At 40.9% G+C, this 18,127-nt stretch overlaps 1 protein-coding gene and 1 long non-coding RNA gene across 2 annotated transcripts in view; one reads left to right on the top strand and one right to left on the bottom strand.

Annotated features, from left to right (window-relative positions):
• Positions 1 to 18,127, top strand: part of LOC108246081 (integrin alpha-5) — a 71,585-nt gene that overhangs the window by 41,239 nt on the left and 12,219 nt on the right. The window contains exons 13-20 of the mRNA XM_017433435.3: positions 2,981 to 3,172; positions 3,253 to 3,298; positions 3,382 to 3,495; positions 5,526 to 5,581; positions 6,018 to 6,175; positions 7,496 to 7,633; positions 15,218 to 15,285; positions 16,417 to 16,567. Of these exons, the coding sequence (XP_017288924.1) occupies positions 2,981 to 3,172; positions 3,253 to 3,298; positions 3,382 to 3,495; positions 5,526 to 5,581; positions 6,018 to 6,175; positions 7,496 to 7,633; positions 15,218 to 15,285; positions 16,417 to 16,567 (923 nt within the window). The remainder of the gene's footprint in view (positions 1 to 2,980; positions 3,173 to 3,252; positions 3,299 to 3,381; positions 3,496 to 5,525; positions 5,582 to 6,017; positions 6,176 to 7,495; positions 7,634 to 15,217; positions 15,286 to 16,416; positions 16,568 to 18,127) is intronic.
• On the bottom strand, positions 8,332 to 9,416 carry LOC119616953. The gene is made up of 3 exons (XR_005233058.1): positions 9,254 to 9,416; positions 8,945 to 9,151; positions 8,332 to 8,876 (listed from the first exon to the last, which is right to left on the bottom strand). It is a non-coding gene; the product is annotated as an uncharacterized LOC119616953 (long non-coding RNA).

Genomic DNA, 18,127 nt, shown 5'->3' with positions numbered 1-18,127 from the left:
TATTATTATTATTATTATTATTATTATTATTATTATTATTATTATTATTATTTTTAAATAGGGGCAGATATTATAGGATTTTTTTCTTCTTCTGCTACCTTTCATTTTTTTTTTTTGATTTGCATTTTTTTTGTATGTGAATGTTTTGTTTTTAAAATGAAAATGAATAAACTGAATAAATAAATGACCAAACTTAGAAATGCCCATAACTCATCAAATTCTGTAAATAATGAGCTAAAATCAGGTGTAGTAGTAGCTGAAAGTCATACTCCAAGCGTGACACATTTTACTTTATTTTTGCTTAAATTTTTGGCATTAATTGTTGGCATCAACCCTGTCTGTATGTCATGTGAACGACTGGGTGGAGAATATGAAACTCTCAGAAAGTAACCGTTGAATATGCAAGACATTAGCTTTTACAGACAATCGCTAAAACTTTGTCACTTTAACAAATAACAGCTAAAACTTAGTGTGGTTGTAGCTGAGAGTCATTTCTAACACTCTAAGTTCTACATATTAATTAACATTTTTGTTTAAAACTTTGGCATTAACTGTTAGAGTCAACACACTGTCTGTTAGCACAATATCTCGTGAACCACTGGATAGATTTTAATTATTGGATGAACATCTAGAAGTTATTCAGATATGGAGTCAACCAAGTTCAAGATGGCCGCCACAGCTAATCAGCCTTAACCAACACAGAAAAGGCTGCTCAGTCAGCTGTAATTGGTGTTGCAGGAGTTTAGAGTCTTCCTCTACATCTACTCCCAAGAGCTAACATGAACATCTCACAAGAACTTTAAAATACTGCATGAGATCACTCATAAAGTTAGTTACCAGATTAGACCAAAATGGCTGCAAAGCCATCCCGTCCATCATGAGAGGATCTTAGTTTAAATCTCTGGGATGGAAGGCAGTGGGTGATATGCATTTCTTCAAGGAATGCTGTTTTTACCAACTAACATATGGAACTGACACTCTTGGAGGATGTGTTTTCAACTGTTTAATTTTCTGTTTAAAAAGAAAAAAAACTGACCTGCCACAAAACAACCATTTTTTAAAGTTCCAACCTTCTGGCATAAAAAACCCAAAACAAAACACAAAAAGCAGAAATATAACTGTTGTAGTCAGTCACAGTTGCTATAGTTTAGTAGTAGAGGAAGAAATGATAGAAGTGAGAAATAAAGAGAAAACACTGCACTGATCAGCTGTGGCTCCAATAACAGCTTGAATTCTCTGAGACATGAAGCTAACTGATGACAAGCAGTACTCTTCATCGATCTGCTCCAACTGTCTCTCATTGATGCTGCAGGTCGGAGTCTTGCTGTTGACCATTTTCTTCACCACAGATTTTCAGCTGGACTGATCTCATTCCCATTATGTCTTTCTTGAAGAAAAGTGTTCATGTTCTTTGTATTATGGCAAGATGCATTATTATCTTGAAAAATAGAGCCATGGCCACAAAAGAGCTGAAGATTTGACGTCAGCAGACCACAGGCCACCAGCTGGACAGAGAGTGACATCACTCAGGAGACCATCTCCTTCACAAGAAACCCACCATTTTAAAACCTCAGCATTTGTTTTTGTTTTTTACTCTTTTAAAAATATACAATATATCCAATAAATGCTACATTTGAACCAACATCATGGTACAATAACAAGCTGCAAACATTTGTGCTTTTTGGCTGATGACAGAAATGAGACCAACTGGACTCTATTTACGGTCTTCAGCAGGGAAGGTGGCCTTGACCCGGCCACAGTACTTTTAGAAACCATGGCATAGGAAGGTGAGTGTTTTCTGACTTTATTTCACTTACTGACCCATTAGTGGTAAGTTTCGAGCGGCCACACTTTGAGGTGTCACTCAGATAAACAGAAAACTACCAGGACCGTGTAAAACCGAGTCAGGCTGAGACTGGACAACTGAAAAGTTGCAAATGAAGACTTTGGCATTTATTGAAGCTGTAATGACTGCCGTTAACCCCAGGCCTCATCAATGAGTTGGAAAGTTACATTTTCTTCAGGCGGTCATCTTAATCAGTTTCTGTTAGTGTGGTAATGATGGCCGCCGTTTGACTTTTCTGAATGTAAATCCAGTTTGTTTTAGGTCATTTATTGCTTCTGTTTGGTTCCAGACACTGACTCCAGTTTCTGCACACTTGTTTTTCATTTGTTCTGTTGTGCATTTTCTGTTTTTAGGTTTCTATCTTGACCCTTCAATGTCTTCCTGGGTCTACCAGTATGCTTCCCTTTTACAACCTTCCCATTTTGTTTGTGCTTGGTCCAGATTTTAGACACACAATTCTGTGATGAATAAGTTTCATAATCCTCTCCATTGTTTCAGCTGACATCTCTTGTGCTTTAACCATGATTCATGTCAGTCCTCTTTGTGCAGCAGCTCTCCAAGGTGTAAACACGGTTTTTAACTGAAGACTAATTAGCAGATTTAATTGCATGCAGGTGTTTGTTTTAGAACTGCAGATTACAGAGAGCTTCTATAATTGTTTCCTCTACTTGATCTAAACAAAGCAACTCTGACTCAGTACAACTATTATAAATAATATTATATATATATTAATGCCAGAAGGTTGGGATTTTGTGAAACGCCAGTTTTTGTGGCATGTCTGTGACTTTTTCTTTTATTTTATACAAAAGTAAACAATTGAAAGAACATCCTCCAAGAGTACCAGGATTTCTACATGTACATAAGATCAGACGAAAAATGAAGATAATTTAAGTGTTTATGCACTGCAGAATATTTTAGTCTTTAGTTATAATTCATTCAAAGTCTAAGTCAGATAATTACCATAACACAAAGCAGATTACTGCAAAATTAGTATCTTTGGCCCAATCAGAAACTTTCAGTCCAATCAAGCATATAATCACATCATGCTGCATATTATCTGCTGCTCGACTTGGAATCTGGTATAAATATACAAAAGAACAAAGTACTCTGTGTTTTGGTACTTCTTCCAATCAGACATGGCCATCGGCTGTCCCTACGGAGGAGATGACCAGCAGGGGCTGGTTTTCATCTACAGCGGCCACTCAGGAGGACTGAACGACGCGCCTACTCAGACGCTCTCCGGCCAATGGGCTGTGAGCTCTTTTCCTGCCAGTTTTGGCTTTGCCATGAGAGGCAACAGAGACCTTGACCAGAACGGGTATCCAGGTGCACGAAGAGATGTTTCACCACCAGGCAAGTGTTCAGCATCTTCTGATCTCTTCACTTACCTTACTTTGCTTTTGCAGACCTACTTGTTGGTGCTTTTGGGTCAGATAAGGCTGCACTGTACAGGTATGTCTCCTCATACAGCAGATTTCACTGTAAAAAACCAAACGTGACATTTCTTTTCATTTTGATTTTGTTTTATGTCTTAGGGCTCGACCAATAGTGAATGCCAGCGCATTTCTCACTGTGCAGCCAACAATGTTTAACCAGGAGGAGAAGACTTGTTTCCTGTTCAAACGGAATAAAACCATTTCTGTGTCTTGGTACGGACCCCAACTATTTTCTTTGAAAAGTTCATCCCCACATGTGTGGTCTGACACATGGTTCAGGGAATTGTAGCAAAATTCAGTGGTTTAATGAAACCCTTTAGAGTTTCGAAGCAGCTTCAGAGCTTACTGACAACATGTATTCTTTTCTGCCAGTTTTCTGCCTAAGATGCTTGGAGTTAAAGTTTTCAATTTGGGTGAATATTTTTCCACCATTTCAGCTGAACCATCTCAGTTAATGTGAAACATTTTTAGGCTGCTGAGTGGCATTTGCCAAGCTGGCTGGGGTCTTAATGTCAGCCTGCTTTCCCAGGCAGACATGAAGAAACAACTGCTGGAAACAGTGGTGGGAAGGAGAGCAGGGGGCGCTTAGAGAAAGGTGGTGTCGTTTCATTAGAGGAGGGACAGGCGGTGCAGCGTGTGAAGGGGAATGATGAGCCTAGCCTGGAAAGGATTGTTAACTTTTAATGTAAAACCTGTTGTCTGGCAGAAGTTTGCTACTGTAGGTTTTTGTCTTTTACAAATATGGCAGAGGTAAAAGTTCAATCCTGGACTTTGTGAGGCTGTTTAACTTCCTCCCACATCCTGTAAACAGCCACAGGGTCTGTTTCCTGAAGTGACCAGGTGCACAGCGGTTTTACCTCTTTTCCTTTCCGAAATAAAGTCCTACATTTCAACTGGTTTTCAGAAGTTAATGCTGGATGGTAAAAGCCTTCTTAAATCTAACAGCTGTTAAGAAAGCAGTGAAGGCTCTCATCATGCAGGCTGTGACTGATGTCAGTCAAACAAAGTGCAGGCTAACCTGTTACTGTCTTTGTTGCCTTGATCTACTCCCTACACGGGAAATAAACTAGGATTTTATTAGATTTTTGTTGACTGTCATGGAAACAACCAGCGGTACAGATGAAGACGAGCTACAACAATCAGAACACACAGACACATCCATAATCTACACTTTTACAATGATGTTCTTTCAGCTGCTCTCTTCTTCAGGGGTTGCCACAGCGAGCAAACTCGCACGAATGATTTGGCAATTTATTCATTTTTTACACCAGACGCCCTTCCTGCCATAACCTGGGCTCAAACCTGCAGCCCTCAGGGTTACCAGGCTGCGGCACTGACCACCAAGCTACCACAGCCCCATAAGCTACACTTTTCTCAAACTCAAAATTGGGAAAAACATCTACAACCAGATGTCTCTGCCTCCAAATCATTAAGAAGTCCTTTAAAAATCTTTACAGAGACACAAAACGGATAATATCACAAGCAAATCAAGCACAAAACTAAACCCAAAGGTGTGACAGAGAACCACAGATATTAACAGTTAAAAACCACCACAAATCAACAACAGTGATCCACTCCACATCCTAACTGCAGTGTGTCCCAGCTGGAGCTCATAGCTGTGAACAAGCAGCAGTCAGTTCGTTCAGGAACATGAGAAACTGTGAGGTGAGATGAAGAGTGAACTGAAACGATAACAGGATGGTAGACCTGACATGTCAGAGATGAAGATGTTCAGATTCTCATGGGCGGGGATCAAAATGCACAGCATTAGAAATGAGTCCGTCAGAGGGACAGCCCAGGTCTGGAAACAAGGCTGAGATGGTTCGGACATGTTCAGAGGAAGGACAGTTGATACTTTGAATATGACGCTGAGAAAAGAGGAAGAGCACACAGAGGGTTCCTGGATGTGCAGAGGGTTAACAGAGGAGGATGCTGGGATAGGGTGTGATGGAAGAGCCTAAAGAAGAAGAAACGCTGAAACCAAAGCCCACATGGACACTACTGACTGGTTTTATAATTTATTACCCGTGTGGACACATGTCTCTTCTCTCAAAACCCACAAGGCCAAAACAGGATTGAGCATTTTGCATCTTTCAATGGACTTTTCTTTTTAAAATAGCAGATCACAACATTAAATAAATGGTGATTAATCAACATTAGCTCCACAATGAATGCTATTAGTCATCACTGAAAACTGTATTTGCTGAGCAGCAGAATCATGACTGTGTGTGTTGGACTTCCAGTGTCAACATCAGTTTCTGCCTCCTGGCTCACGGGAAGCACCTCCCTCCTCATCTAGGTAAGACACACACACACACACACACACACACACACTCAGATGGTTGCCATTACCTTGTATTTGTTGTGTAGCCACAGCTATGTTGGCTTTCTGTCTGGACAATTAGGCAGTTAGAATCAAGATAAAACAGCAACTGTGTAAATACAGGGTAGGGTTTAGAAAAGTGTGTGTGTGTGTGTGTGTTGATTTAAAGTATCAGGGTTGTGTATTGTCTACCTTCCTTGTGTTGTTTCCAATCACGTGGTTTGCAATAATACTGTGTTTCTGCATACTGTACAGAGAATAATGGCTGTAATAATGAGAGCTTCTGTTCGTATGCAGCTGCATGCACTGTTTGCTGCGTGGCAGCACATACATCACCACCCGTTCCTGTAGCAGAGGCGTATCAGTGTTCAGATGAGCGCTGACAGTCCGTCTCTTCCTGTTTTCCTTCCAGCCTTCAGGGTGGAGGTGCAGTTGGACAGTGGGAAGCGCAACAAGAAGGAGTCTGTCAGGAGAGCTTTGTTCCTGGAGAGTCAGCAGCCCAATCTGACGACGACCTTCAACCTGACACACGGCGAAAGCTTGTGTCATGACGCCAAGATCTACCTGCGGGTCAGTCTCACAAGCTGTACCAGTGAGAGGGAAAAAAGCTGCTTTGCTAGTAAAACACTGTGAAGGGCTTTTTCTATCTGCTATATTCACAGCAAGAAATAGTTAAATGTTAGTTTTAAGTATTCGTACTCCGCCAGTATCAAAAAGGTGATTATGGCAAAATATCTTGTGACCCTCTGGACAGATTTTAATAAAACTCTTTGAAACTAATAATTGGATTTACATCTACAGCCTGATACAGAAGAGACACGTCAGCCAGGCAACCTCAGCAAACAGCAAGAATTCACAGATACTGAGCTCAAATCCATTCATTTGCACTCTGAACAAATCTAATTACAAAGTGTTTTGCTTAAAATGCTGGCGTCAACCCTGTCTGTTAGCAAAATGTCTCCTGAACCGCTGGATGGATTTTAATGAAACTTAGAAAGTAATCACCTAATGTGCGTCTACAACCGATTAAACTGTTGGAGTTACTCCAACTTAAGATGGCCACCACAGCTAATTGACATTAGCCAACAGAAAAATGGCTTTAGCTCAGTTGATTTTACAGATATTGAGCCTAAATCTGGTGTGGTGGTAGCTGGGAATGACTGAGCTACATCTTTACTGAAAACAAAATGTTTCATGAACCAGTGGGTGGATTTTAATGAAACTTTCCAAGTAATCATTGGATGGACATCTACAGCTGATTAACCTTTGGAGTTACCCCTACTTAAGATGGATGCCACAGCTAATTAGAAAATTAGACATTAGAAAACCCCAAAATGACTCAGTCAGTTTTACAGATATTGAGCTAAATTAGGTGTGGTAGTAGCCAGGAGTCATCCCTGACATATTGCATGAGATCATACATGACACCATTTACAGGGTTTGATCCAATCAGGTATCACTTTGTGACTCTGTTCCTTAGCATCATAAAATGGTTTTATTTAAAACTGGCATGAAGGCAGAAGTTGGTGGTTTTGACTGATGTCCAGTGTAGCTACAGATAGATAACAGTCAACCTCTTTATAGTGGAAAAAGATATTTGTCTACTCCTATTGTGATGGCCCTAACTTAATCACTTCGAAGGAAAGTTTTAACATTAAAATTTATTTTAAGCTAAACCTTTAAGCACGACTGTAGACTTCTTTGACAAACTTGGATGGACCTCTCCCAGATCAACCTTATCTGATGCCAATATTTCATTTCAAAGTACTTATTTCTCACTACCAGTGATTTGCACATAGTATTGTCCATTCCTAGTTTTCACTGAGCTTTTGTCTTGCACGTCTGTTTCCTTTAGCGTGTAGCTCAGTCTTGCCTTTGACTTTGTTGCAGGCTGAAGAAGAGTTTCGGGATAAACTCTCTCCCATCTACATCAGCCTGAACTTCAGTCTGGACCCTCTGGCGCCACCAGACATACATGGCCTCCGTTCCATCCTGAATTACCGGACAGAACAACGTGTGGAGCAGAAGGTACGAACATTATCAAACATTAGGAGATTGGTGCTAACGTTTGGCTTCTTCTTACTCTGTTGGTAAGATGGTGGCACAGCTGGTTCAGAGTGGTTTCTTTTTACTCTGAGATTCTATGAAGCTGGATGTGTCAATCTCAAAAGATTTCAGGTGCTTTGGTACAAACAGTTTCATTGCTCGCAATAAGAAGCCTTGTGTTTACCTGAGGTGAAAGCTTGAGCCCCATACATGTTTCTCTTTATGTTCCTAGAAATGGTAATGCCTAATAGCATGTATAAGGAAATGTAGGGGTTTTAATATTACAAGTAGATCCATTATCGCCTGCTCGTGCATTTTTGTTTGTCTGTTAGCATAATATCTCATGAACCAGTGGACAGATTTTATTACAACTGCTGAACCTTTGGAGTCAACCCAACTCCAGATGGCCAATCTTGGCAAACACAAAACAGCTATAAGAGCCAGTTTTATAGACACTGAGCAGAAACTGGGCTGTAGTAGCTGAGAGTGGATTATTGTCCGTTTTCTATTGGAGTCACTTTTATTTATCTGTTAGCCAATATGTCATGAACCAGTAAAGAGATTTTGAGGAAACTTTTCAGAAAGTAATCATTTGATGTACTTTTACAATAGATTTACTTTTGGAGTCAGTTCATTTCAAGACAGCCACATGGCCTACTGACAGAACTAGTTACAGATATTCAGCTCCAACAAGGTGTGGCAGTGGCTGAGCTCTGTCTCCAACAGAGACTCCAAGCTATGTGTTATTGCTTAAAACCTTCTCACTGGTAGCAAAATAGCTCTTGAACCAGTGGACAAATTTCAGTGAAACTCTCAGAAATTAATCACTAGATGAACATCTATAACCAATTAGTTTTCAGAGTCAACTCAATGCAAGATTGCCACCAAAACTAATCAACTTCAACCAATAAAGAAATGTCTCTTACCCAGTCAGTTTTGAAGATATTGAGCTAAAATTGCTGTGGTAACAGCTAAAAGTCATCTTCAAAAGATCCTTTGAGAGCTAACATATCTTGCCAGCTCTCACAATATTGCATGAGACTGCACATAACATCATTTACAAGGTTTGATCAAAGCAGTTAGAACTTTGTCATGGCTTTGTTCAGATAACTGACCCACATGCAGAGAAACTCACAGAGAGAACCGTACTCAGTTAAAAGGTTTATTTCGCAGGTGAAAGGTGACTTCCAGGAGAAAACGGAGCAGCTCAGGTCTCTCAGGTCCACTGAAAACACAATTGATTTGTTAGCGTGGGGACGCCGGAGCTCTGGTCGCATATAGCAGCCCACCTACTTCCAGATGAAGGAATCCTCAGCCGAGGAAGGGGAAATCCAGACTCGGATAGACAATGAGATCACCAGCGCTCTCCGGAACGACCAGACTTAATTGTAGGCAGTAGGGCAGGGCGGACAGGTGTGCACAAAAACCGGTTCCAGTCTTGACTCCACAGGAACAGAGTGAACACAAACCCGACCAGCTAAGTGTCGCAGAAGTAATCGCCTGAAGGGAAAAAACACAGGGAGTATCAGCACGGAAAACCACAACGATGATCAGAGAATAAACCACTAAGGATACTCTATACGCTGGAGGTCTGAGAGTTACCATTAATAGTAACACTCCGGCGGTGAGTGACTGGCCTCCAGCTCCTTAAGTACACCACTGCTGATGAAGCAGACGACCTGCAGGTGATTCAAACAGCGCACCTGCAGCTGATGACCCGCCTCTGCGACTCCTGCCGAAAACGCCCTCTGGAGGAGCACCCTGGAAGCACACATAAACCTACTCCCTGACAAACTTTGTCATTTCTAAACAAAAGTCTCTGGCATGAGGGCTGGTGCGTTCCTTCAAGGAATGCTAGGCTTTTAATCTTGCTTCCAGTTTGTATTCAGCACCGATAACCAACCACTGCAGGTCTTAATGCTCAGATCTGATTTTTATGCGTAGTTGTTCACATTATAATTTAAATGAGCCCACCATCAGACTCCAGTGTGAACAGTTTATGGCCCTGAAGCGCCCCACATGTGCAGAAGAAGACCTGACATCACACGCAGCATGCTGTGTTCAAAGAATAAATATGTTAGTGTGTGCGCATCAAATATGAAGTTGTGCAATCAGATCCCATAAAGGTCTTATCTACCATGCTTGTTTTGTCCAGTGTTTATTCTTGCAGCTTCCCATCTGTCACTCAAAACCAACAAACTCAAGTATTGATCCCTTCACTTTAGTACTGATATGATCCAACATCAGCTTCATACGTTGGTGTAGATTTTCAGTCATCCAGGACATGGCAAATTTAAAATGTAAAAAAAAAAAACAAAGACAAAGCAACAGTAGTTGGACTTCCAGAGAAGCGTCATCAGTTCAAAGCTGGAGAGTCTGGACTTCCAAGCTTTAAACATGGCATTGGTAATTTTAATATGAATATTTGGATCGATCCACATACCCCGACTTCAGTGACACGACTCTTCAGACTGAGGTTGCTTTGAAAAACATTTTATATGCTTCTGATTTAGTATCATATCTGAAAGTGACCTGGGTCTAGTTTGAAAAAATGATATTTGTCACATTCAGACTGTCATTAAAAAAAATCTGATTCAGGCCACTTTTCCCTGCAGTGTGAATGTAGCTACAGATACTGTAGCTGTGAATAGGTCTGAGAGGGTTGTTAAACCTGCATAATATATGGTTGTGGCTTTTTATTGCGTTAATATCAATAGCTTTTTGCAGATCTCTCTTAAACTCCTTGAAATTGAAGTTGAGAATGAATGCTGTCATAACTTAACCTTCAGGTTTAGGTGAAGTCCCGAGTCTTGTTCTGAAGAGTCTGGTCTCCTGTGCTGAGCCGTGTGCTTGGAAAGTGCTCGGTCTTCCTGTTTGCAGCTTTGCTCTGCAGAAAACAGGACAGCTCGGCTCATGTTTGGGCTTTTGGTACTGGTGGTGTTTGTGCTGTTGGGTTGAAAGTGTACCAAAACATGTTTGTGGAATTAGGAATTACTGCCTGTTTTCATCACCTTTTGTGGCCATTCGGCAAGCGTTTGTTACGATAAACCAGTGGTGCTTTTTTTCCTTCCCGTCTCTTTGAACTCTTTAAGGAGAGCACTTTTTGACTTGTGCTACTTTGTGCCTACTTGTACAATTATTCAAACCTAACCTCAGTTGTAAAAAAGCACAACAGATGCCACCATGTCATTATTTGTCAAACAGAAATAAAGCCAAAATCGAAAAGCTGTGTGTGAAAATTAAGTCCAGTGCTTGTAGAACCTCCTTTCAATTTTTCTGTAAGACCTTATCAGCCTCTCACATGGTTGTAGAAGAATTTTGGCCCATTCTTCTTTCCAACATTGCTTTAGTTCATTGAGGTTTGCAGACATTAGTTTCTGCTCAGCTTTCTTAAGGTCCCACCACAGCATTTCAATCAGGTTGAGGTTCTGGACTTTGACTGGACCATTGCAGCACCTTGATTCTTTACTTTTTGAGCCGTTCTGTTGTAGATTAGCTGCTGTGTTTGGATCATAGTTATGTTGCATCCTGACCCAGTTTGGTCCAACCTTCAGCTGTCAGACAGATGGTCTCATGTTTGACTTCAGGTCCTGTGGCAGCAAAACAAACCCAAATCATCAGCCCGTCACCACCGTGCTTAGCAGTTGGTGCAAGGTGTTGTGCTTTTCTGCTGAGTTTCATTTTTGCCAAACATGCTGTGGTTCGTTACAGTCAAACATGTCTACCTTGGTCTCATGGGTACAAAGGGGTCCATCGTTCCAGAAGTCTTGTGGCTCATTCAGAGAAAACTTGGCAAAAACTCGTGTTGCCACATTCTTTTTAAGGAGAAGGATTTCAAATAGATTTTCTGAAGTAAAGGTGGAATCGAGAACCTAATCCTGTTATATACTACAGCAGAGTGCAAAGGTCTGAGGAAGCTGCAGCAGAAGTGAAATGAAGAACGGTGTATATATCTACACAGGTGCATGTTCAGACCCACGAGCCAATCAGATTACAGGAAATACCTGTAATCCAAGCCTGCACGAACCCCAGAGCCAATCAGCTAAAGTGGTTTCATAACATGTGCTCATGTGATTCACTGCTTCCACAGTCCAAATATGAAGACTTTATGATGTGGAAGTCAAAAACAGTCCTTCTTTGCAGGTAGTCATAATATAATGTTGCACCTTTTTTCTTGGCAACTCTTCCAAACAATCCATACTTATTCAGTCTTTTTTTAATTGTCCTGTCATGAACTTTAACCTTTAACCTGATAACTGAATCCTGTGTCACAGCCATAAAAATAAAACAAATTAGATTTAGTCAGTTTAAAACAAAGCACAAGGCTTTAAGGTAATGTGTTAGTGTATGTAGTTAAAAGCCAGAGAAAATAAATGTGTGTTAGGCTGCTTTTTAATAACTTTAATATATGAGCACAAGGATGTTGTGTTTGTTTAAATTGAAATGAATTAAGGAGTCCTGAGCTGCTGTGTGTCGCCCAGCGGGATGGGCTTTATCTCCAAAGTTTGTCACTGTTTTTACCGAAGCTTCAGTCGACGTCATGTACTTTATCAGCACATGATGCCAAGTCTGTTTCCTATGGATTATCTGCAGCCCATTCAAGCATTTTTAATTTTCCCAGAACAGGGGCTGTTCTCTTTGAGGATATAGAGTGGTGTAAGTGCAACCACACTGTAGACCACACCACTTATAAAGTCACACGCTGCACGCTGTAGGAACGAAGCAGATGGTCACAACAAAAGCCCAACACATGGCGTGATGAATATTTTTACAGTACTTTCCCAAACCAATGTAATGCATGTGTTACACACACAACACGTCTCCCTTTGAGGCTTCATTGGAGAAAATGTCATTGATTTGTAAAAACTGAGGTTATTATTTGAAACCATACCAATCCTGAGGTCCGCTGGCACACGAGGAGCTCGGGTCTCTGTGGGGATCTTATATATGAAGAGCTGGGAGGTTTGCAGAGACTGTGGGTCATGGCTGTGCACAAACACAGAGGGAGGACTGACGACTCTGTTTGGGTGGAGCCATGTTCTGCTCTCAGACATCTGGTTGTGGTTTGTTTTATGTATGGACTAGACCTCTGGTTCACCAGGCAGGAGCACAGACAGAGAAGGGTACGTTAATGGGAGTGATTCAAGGTGAAGTGGTTGTGTATGCTCTGGGCCTTTTTAAACCATTAAAACAATCCTTCAGGCCAGCACAAGAAGTATGATCTGTAGTTGTTTTTGCTTTAAGTGAAATGAAAGCAATCAACAAGGTTTTCATCTGCTGCTGATGCCACCAGAGTGGCATTAAGTCAGAGCAGTCAGGACTGTTTCTGCTTCAAATATCACATTGTTTCAAATTTCCTCATGCAAAAAGTCCAGTTTCCTCGAGTTGCATCCCTGCAGCGAACTGATGCTCGTCTCAATAAATGAACCTGAAAGTTCATGACACTGAAAGCTGTGAAGCTGGTGACCATGCCTCAGGTTTGCAGAAGAACGTCTCATTGGTTATTTATTCTGTAAATAAATAAACAAACAAAAAACTTTGCAAGACCAGGACTATCTAGACTTATACATACAAAATGAATGTGGACTGATGTCTGTTCACAGACTGACAAAGAGAATCTGGCTGTTTATAAATTAATCTGCTGCAGTATGCTTTAGACATGAAGGAAAAGCATTTATCATTTATCTCATTTATCATCAGCGTAAGCTTCAACACTGTGGCTGATAGCAGGAGTTAGGAGATGCTTCTCCTTTGGCTGCAGGAGTTGGAGGACTCTTTGTTGGGCTGTCAGCAGAAACAAACTACACGTGTTATTCTTGGTGTGCTGCGGCCATCACAGACCTGCTGTCGCTCAGATGGATGCTGGTGAAATACCGTTACTCTTATTGTTATTTTCACTTTCCAGCTGAGGCGTGGAGGTGTGGTTCTGGTGTGAAGCTCCTACTGAGCCACTCTTGGTACTGTGGCAGCCTGTGGTCAAGGACATTCAGAGGGTTTGCTTTTTCAGCGTTCAAAGACATCCACATGCAAATAAAATGTAACTTTTATTCAGTCAGTTACTTTGAATGAATTCAATCTTTGTAAAATGCTTTTGATAATGTGTAAAACACATCTTTGCAGGCAGAATGAGTAATGGCTGTAACATTACACATTTCTTAAGGTCATGAGAAGAAATCAAACCATGACGAGATAGTAAAAGCTCTTTCCTCCCCAGTTTTTAGGGGAATGTGTTGCCAGGTCTAAAATACGAGCCCAGATGTATATGAACTCATCCAGAAGAGTTGGCAGACAAAGCCTGGGATATTGTACATTTAAACTCTTATAGAGTCATGCTGGGTAATGTGAGGTACTCTACATTCTTGCTTTTCTTTGACATGTGCAGGACATTGAGTCTGCAGTGTCTTTACTTTGTCCAACATAGTGACCAACATGCCAGCAGAATTGTTTGTTCCTTTAAATCTTAGCGTAAAGGTCACATGCATCAAAAATAGAGAAGTAGATGTAAGCAGAAAAGACACAAGGAGTGGTTAAAAGCAAGCAGAGCTTCGACTCACTCACAGTAAGTCTGTTACAAAACATAAATGTCCTGTTTTGTTTGGAGTTGAAATCTTCCCAGCCAATTGAAGGAAGAATCTCTACTCTGCTAACCACTGCCAGGCTTGTTCTTCGCTCTCTGTAGCTTTCCTTTCAGGGTCTAATGCTTCCCATGTGTTGCAGATACAGTGGTATTGACACTGCAAAGCAGCATGGGAGGACAGAAAGATGAGACAGGACAGCAGAAGACACTGACAAAAGCCAAATGATCAAGAAGGCCAGTCAACACTGTCAGATCAAATCCCTTTTATGCTCTGCTCGCAATTTCCCAAAAGTCAGAAACTCATGTGAGGTTTGAACTTCTTCATGGAAGCTGAAGTTCTCCTTTATCCTGCTGCCTTTGTTGCACTTTTTTCCCTTTTCATGTTGAAAAGACATAAAACTTTTATCCAGCCAACTAATTATCTAATTTTTCTCACATCTGGTAGTTGAAGTATTACTAGATTTGTGCACGGATGGAGAATATATGTAGTTTATATTCACCCCTCAAAGTTCAGCTCACACAGATTAAAACTAGTTCACGAATAAAATAAATCTGAATAATATCACATTCTTAATATTTAATTAGTTCAAGTTCATTTGTCAGGTTTTCACAAATACTGTAGGCTTTAACAATGATGTTATTGTGATATAATTTTATTTTTGCGTAAGGCAGGTTGGAGCAGCATATAATTGATCTACACCATGTAATTAATTCACACTTTACTTTTTAAAATAAATAATAAAAACTTTTCTCCTCCTCCCCCTCCTCCCCCCCTCTGGACGTTCTCGTGGATTGTGTTGCAGTTTCATGCGATGGGCTGCATCCAGAGCATCAGGTGTAAGCCCAAGAGTTTCCGAGACAGCGTCGTCGTCCTGGATCTGAACGCGTCCATCGACTCCAGCCCCACCGTCATCGACGAGACGTCCAGCGTGGTGCTGCGCNCCCCTCCTCCGTCCATTTACCTCTGCCCTTTGGTTGTCTCCCGTCAGGCCCAGATCCAGCTGGACTGTGGCGAGGACAACGTGTGCGTCCCTGATCTGAAGCTGGACGTTTACAGGTGAGACTTTTTGACTGACCCTAGTCTAACAGGTTGTTACAGGTTGTTTAATGTGTCAGCGCGGTGGCCTGAATATAAACTTTGATCATTTGTTCTCAAACACAGTACGTTTTACTGCAGCTTAATATGAGGCTACACTGGGATGCAGATTCTGAACTCATGAAATGAACCATTTTGTTTTGTTTGGAAATGGACACCGGGGAGATATTCATCAACGAGACCCTCATTCACAAAATAGACACACTCTGACTTTCTCCTCCCTGACAAACAGCGTGTGTGTGAGGAGTGTGTGATTGCTCTTAGCTGCAGAAACACCATCAGTACTAAAGGCTTCCAGTGGAAACCCAAAGGTTCCCTTTAAGACCAAACACAGACGAGTCAGCCCTTCAGGAAACAGAGCTTCCCTTTGCTGACACACGTTTAGTCTTCACCACGCAGAGGTGTCTCACTGCGTACCAGCTTCCTGATTCCCTTTAGCATGTTTTAAACAGATAAAACTCTCTGTAGTTTTCATTTAGCATCTGTAGATAGTTGGTATTTTGCCATCCTACAGTTTCTAAACTTACCATGGCCTAAATAAAATCATCTGGTGGGTTTTTGAACTTGTTTGGGTCACTGTTTCCAGACCATTTTGAAGAAAGGGTGTAGGGGAGATGGGGGAAATGAAATGAAGGTTATGACTCGTGACAGACTTTTTTTCCCCCATTTTAAATTCAAGTTTGCCCGTAGGAACTTGATGGAGGCAGATGAGAGCTGGAGCTGGAGTGTGACCAGAGGATGTATCAGAACAGTGAAAATGTGTTGGCAGATTGGGGTTGTTTTCCAGACTGATCGTAGACAGATGGCTGTTAGGGAAATGCTTCAAACCAAATCATATTGACTGGAAAGGCTTTAAAATGGATGGATGGATGGATGGATGGATGATGGATGGATGGATGGATGGTTGGATGGATGAAATGTTGTTTTTGTATGACGCCCTGAGGTGACTTTTCCTTTGAATTGTTCTATAAATGAACTGAACTGAACTGAAGTGTAACACAAACGTACGTCTGTCTCCTTCACTGACAGTAATGACTCAGTAGTCATCTTCAGAAGAAGCACTCAGGTAACGATGCAGTTTTGTCTCCCTAGTGACAGAGATGAGGTTTACCTGGGCGACGAAAACACCCTGAGCTTGACCTTTAACGCCAGGAACGAGGGCGAGGGCGGGGCTTATGAGGCTGAGCTCTACGTGGCGTTGCCCCCTGAGGCCGACTACAGCGGGATCGCACGCAACAACGTGGTGAGGAAGACAGACTGCTGCTCAGGGCTGTGTGGTCACTGCCTGACACAAAGTACTAATGATTGCTGTTAGTAGTAACACTACATGTATTTGTACCTACCTGTCACAGTACAACCAGGGTCTGCTGCATACCACCCATCAAAGTTGGGTTTTTGGTTCTGAATTCAGATTTTTCTGTTTTTATTCTTCTAAATCCCATGTTTTATGATGTAACCAAATTTTTCACATAAAAAGTGTCATTATGTGGCAGATTAATACAATTTCAACCAATCAATAGGCAAATGTCCACTATTTACATTATATTTAAAAATTTCAACATGAATTTCGGTTCAACAGATCAATCAATTTTTTATCAAGGTGCTTCAAAAAGTGCCTGCAAGTCATTTTTTCATAAAATACATTTCATTGCATTTTACAAGTATATCTTTTTTACATCTAATTTATGTAAGACAAGTGAAACAGTTCTTCCTTTTATTAAAGTGCTTCACTCAATGTAAAAATCTCTCTATAATTCATGGATGGTACACAAAGTGTAGCATAAAACAAGTGCATTTTGTGATGTTTTATCCACTGATCGCGATGAAGATGAGGAAGAGGTGGATGTTGAATTGTTTTGCTGATGATGACTTTTTTTTTCACCAGAGATTTCATTTCACAGCTTTCAGCTTAACTGACACGACAGTTGTTTTCTGGCAAAGCTTTGCCTAAAATAGACCTGTGTAGTTTAAATATGTTTTATAGTAGAGTATCTTATACAGCTGTCTAAATCCAGCTCCTGGTGTGTTTTCATGTGGATAAGTTATCATTAGTGCTAAGCTAACGTTAGCTTGCTCTTTTGTTTTGACTTTGGGTCATCACACAGTTTTTATTGTTCCAGTTAAGATGGACAAAGCGTGGAGTCACAGTTTACACACCCAGGATGTGGGGCTGGATTATTAATACACACCTCCTCCGACTCATTCATCGGCTGTGACATTGTTAATCACAGTAACAGGACACTTTTCTTAAAATATCAACTGACTAATTCAAACTAAATGTTGTAAAGCATGTCTGAACATAGAACAGTAAGGTATGAACTACATGAATCAATAAGCAATACATAATACACCTAGTATTCACTGGGTACATAACTGGTACTCACAGGTTAAAACACAGGTACTTACAGGGTACTTACAGGGTACTTATAGGGTACTTACATGGTACTTACAAGGTACTTATAGGGTACTTATACGGTACTTACAGGGTACTTATAGGGTACTTACATGGTACTTACAAGGTACTTATAGGGTACTTATACGGTACTTACAGGGTACTTATAGGGTACTTACAGGGTACTTACATGGTACTTACATGGTACTTACAGGGTACTTACAGGGTACTTATATGGTACTTACAGGGTACTTATAGGGTACTTACATGGTACTTACATGGTACTTACAGGGTACTTATATGGTACTTACATGGTACTTACAAGGTACTTATAGGGTACTTATATGGTACTTACAGGGTACTTATAGGGTACTTACAGGGTACTTACATGGTACTTACAGGGTACTTACA

The sequence above is a fragment of the Kryptolebias marmoratus genome, linkage group LG4 (genome assembly GCF_001649575.2).
Source record: "Kryptolebias marmoratus isolate JLee-2015 linkage group LG4, ASM164957v2, whole genome shotgun sequence".
NCBI lineage: Eukaryota > Metazoa > Chordata > Actinopteri > Cyprinodontiformes > Rivulidae > Kryptolebias > Kryptolebias marmoratus.
Note: the sequence above shows the minus strand (reverse complement) of the source record. Positions and strands in the feature narration are given on the sequence as shown.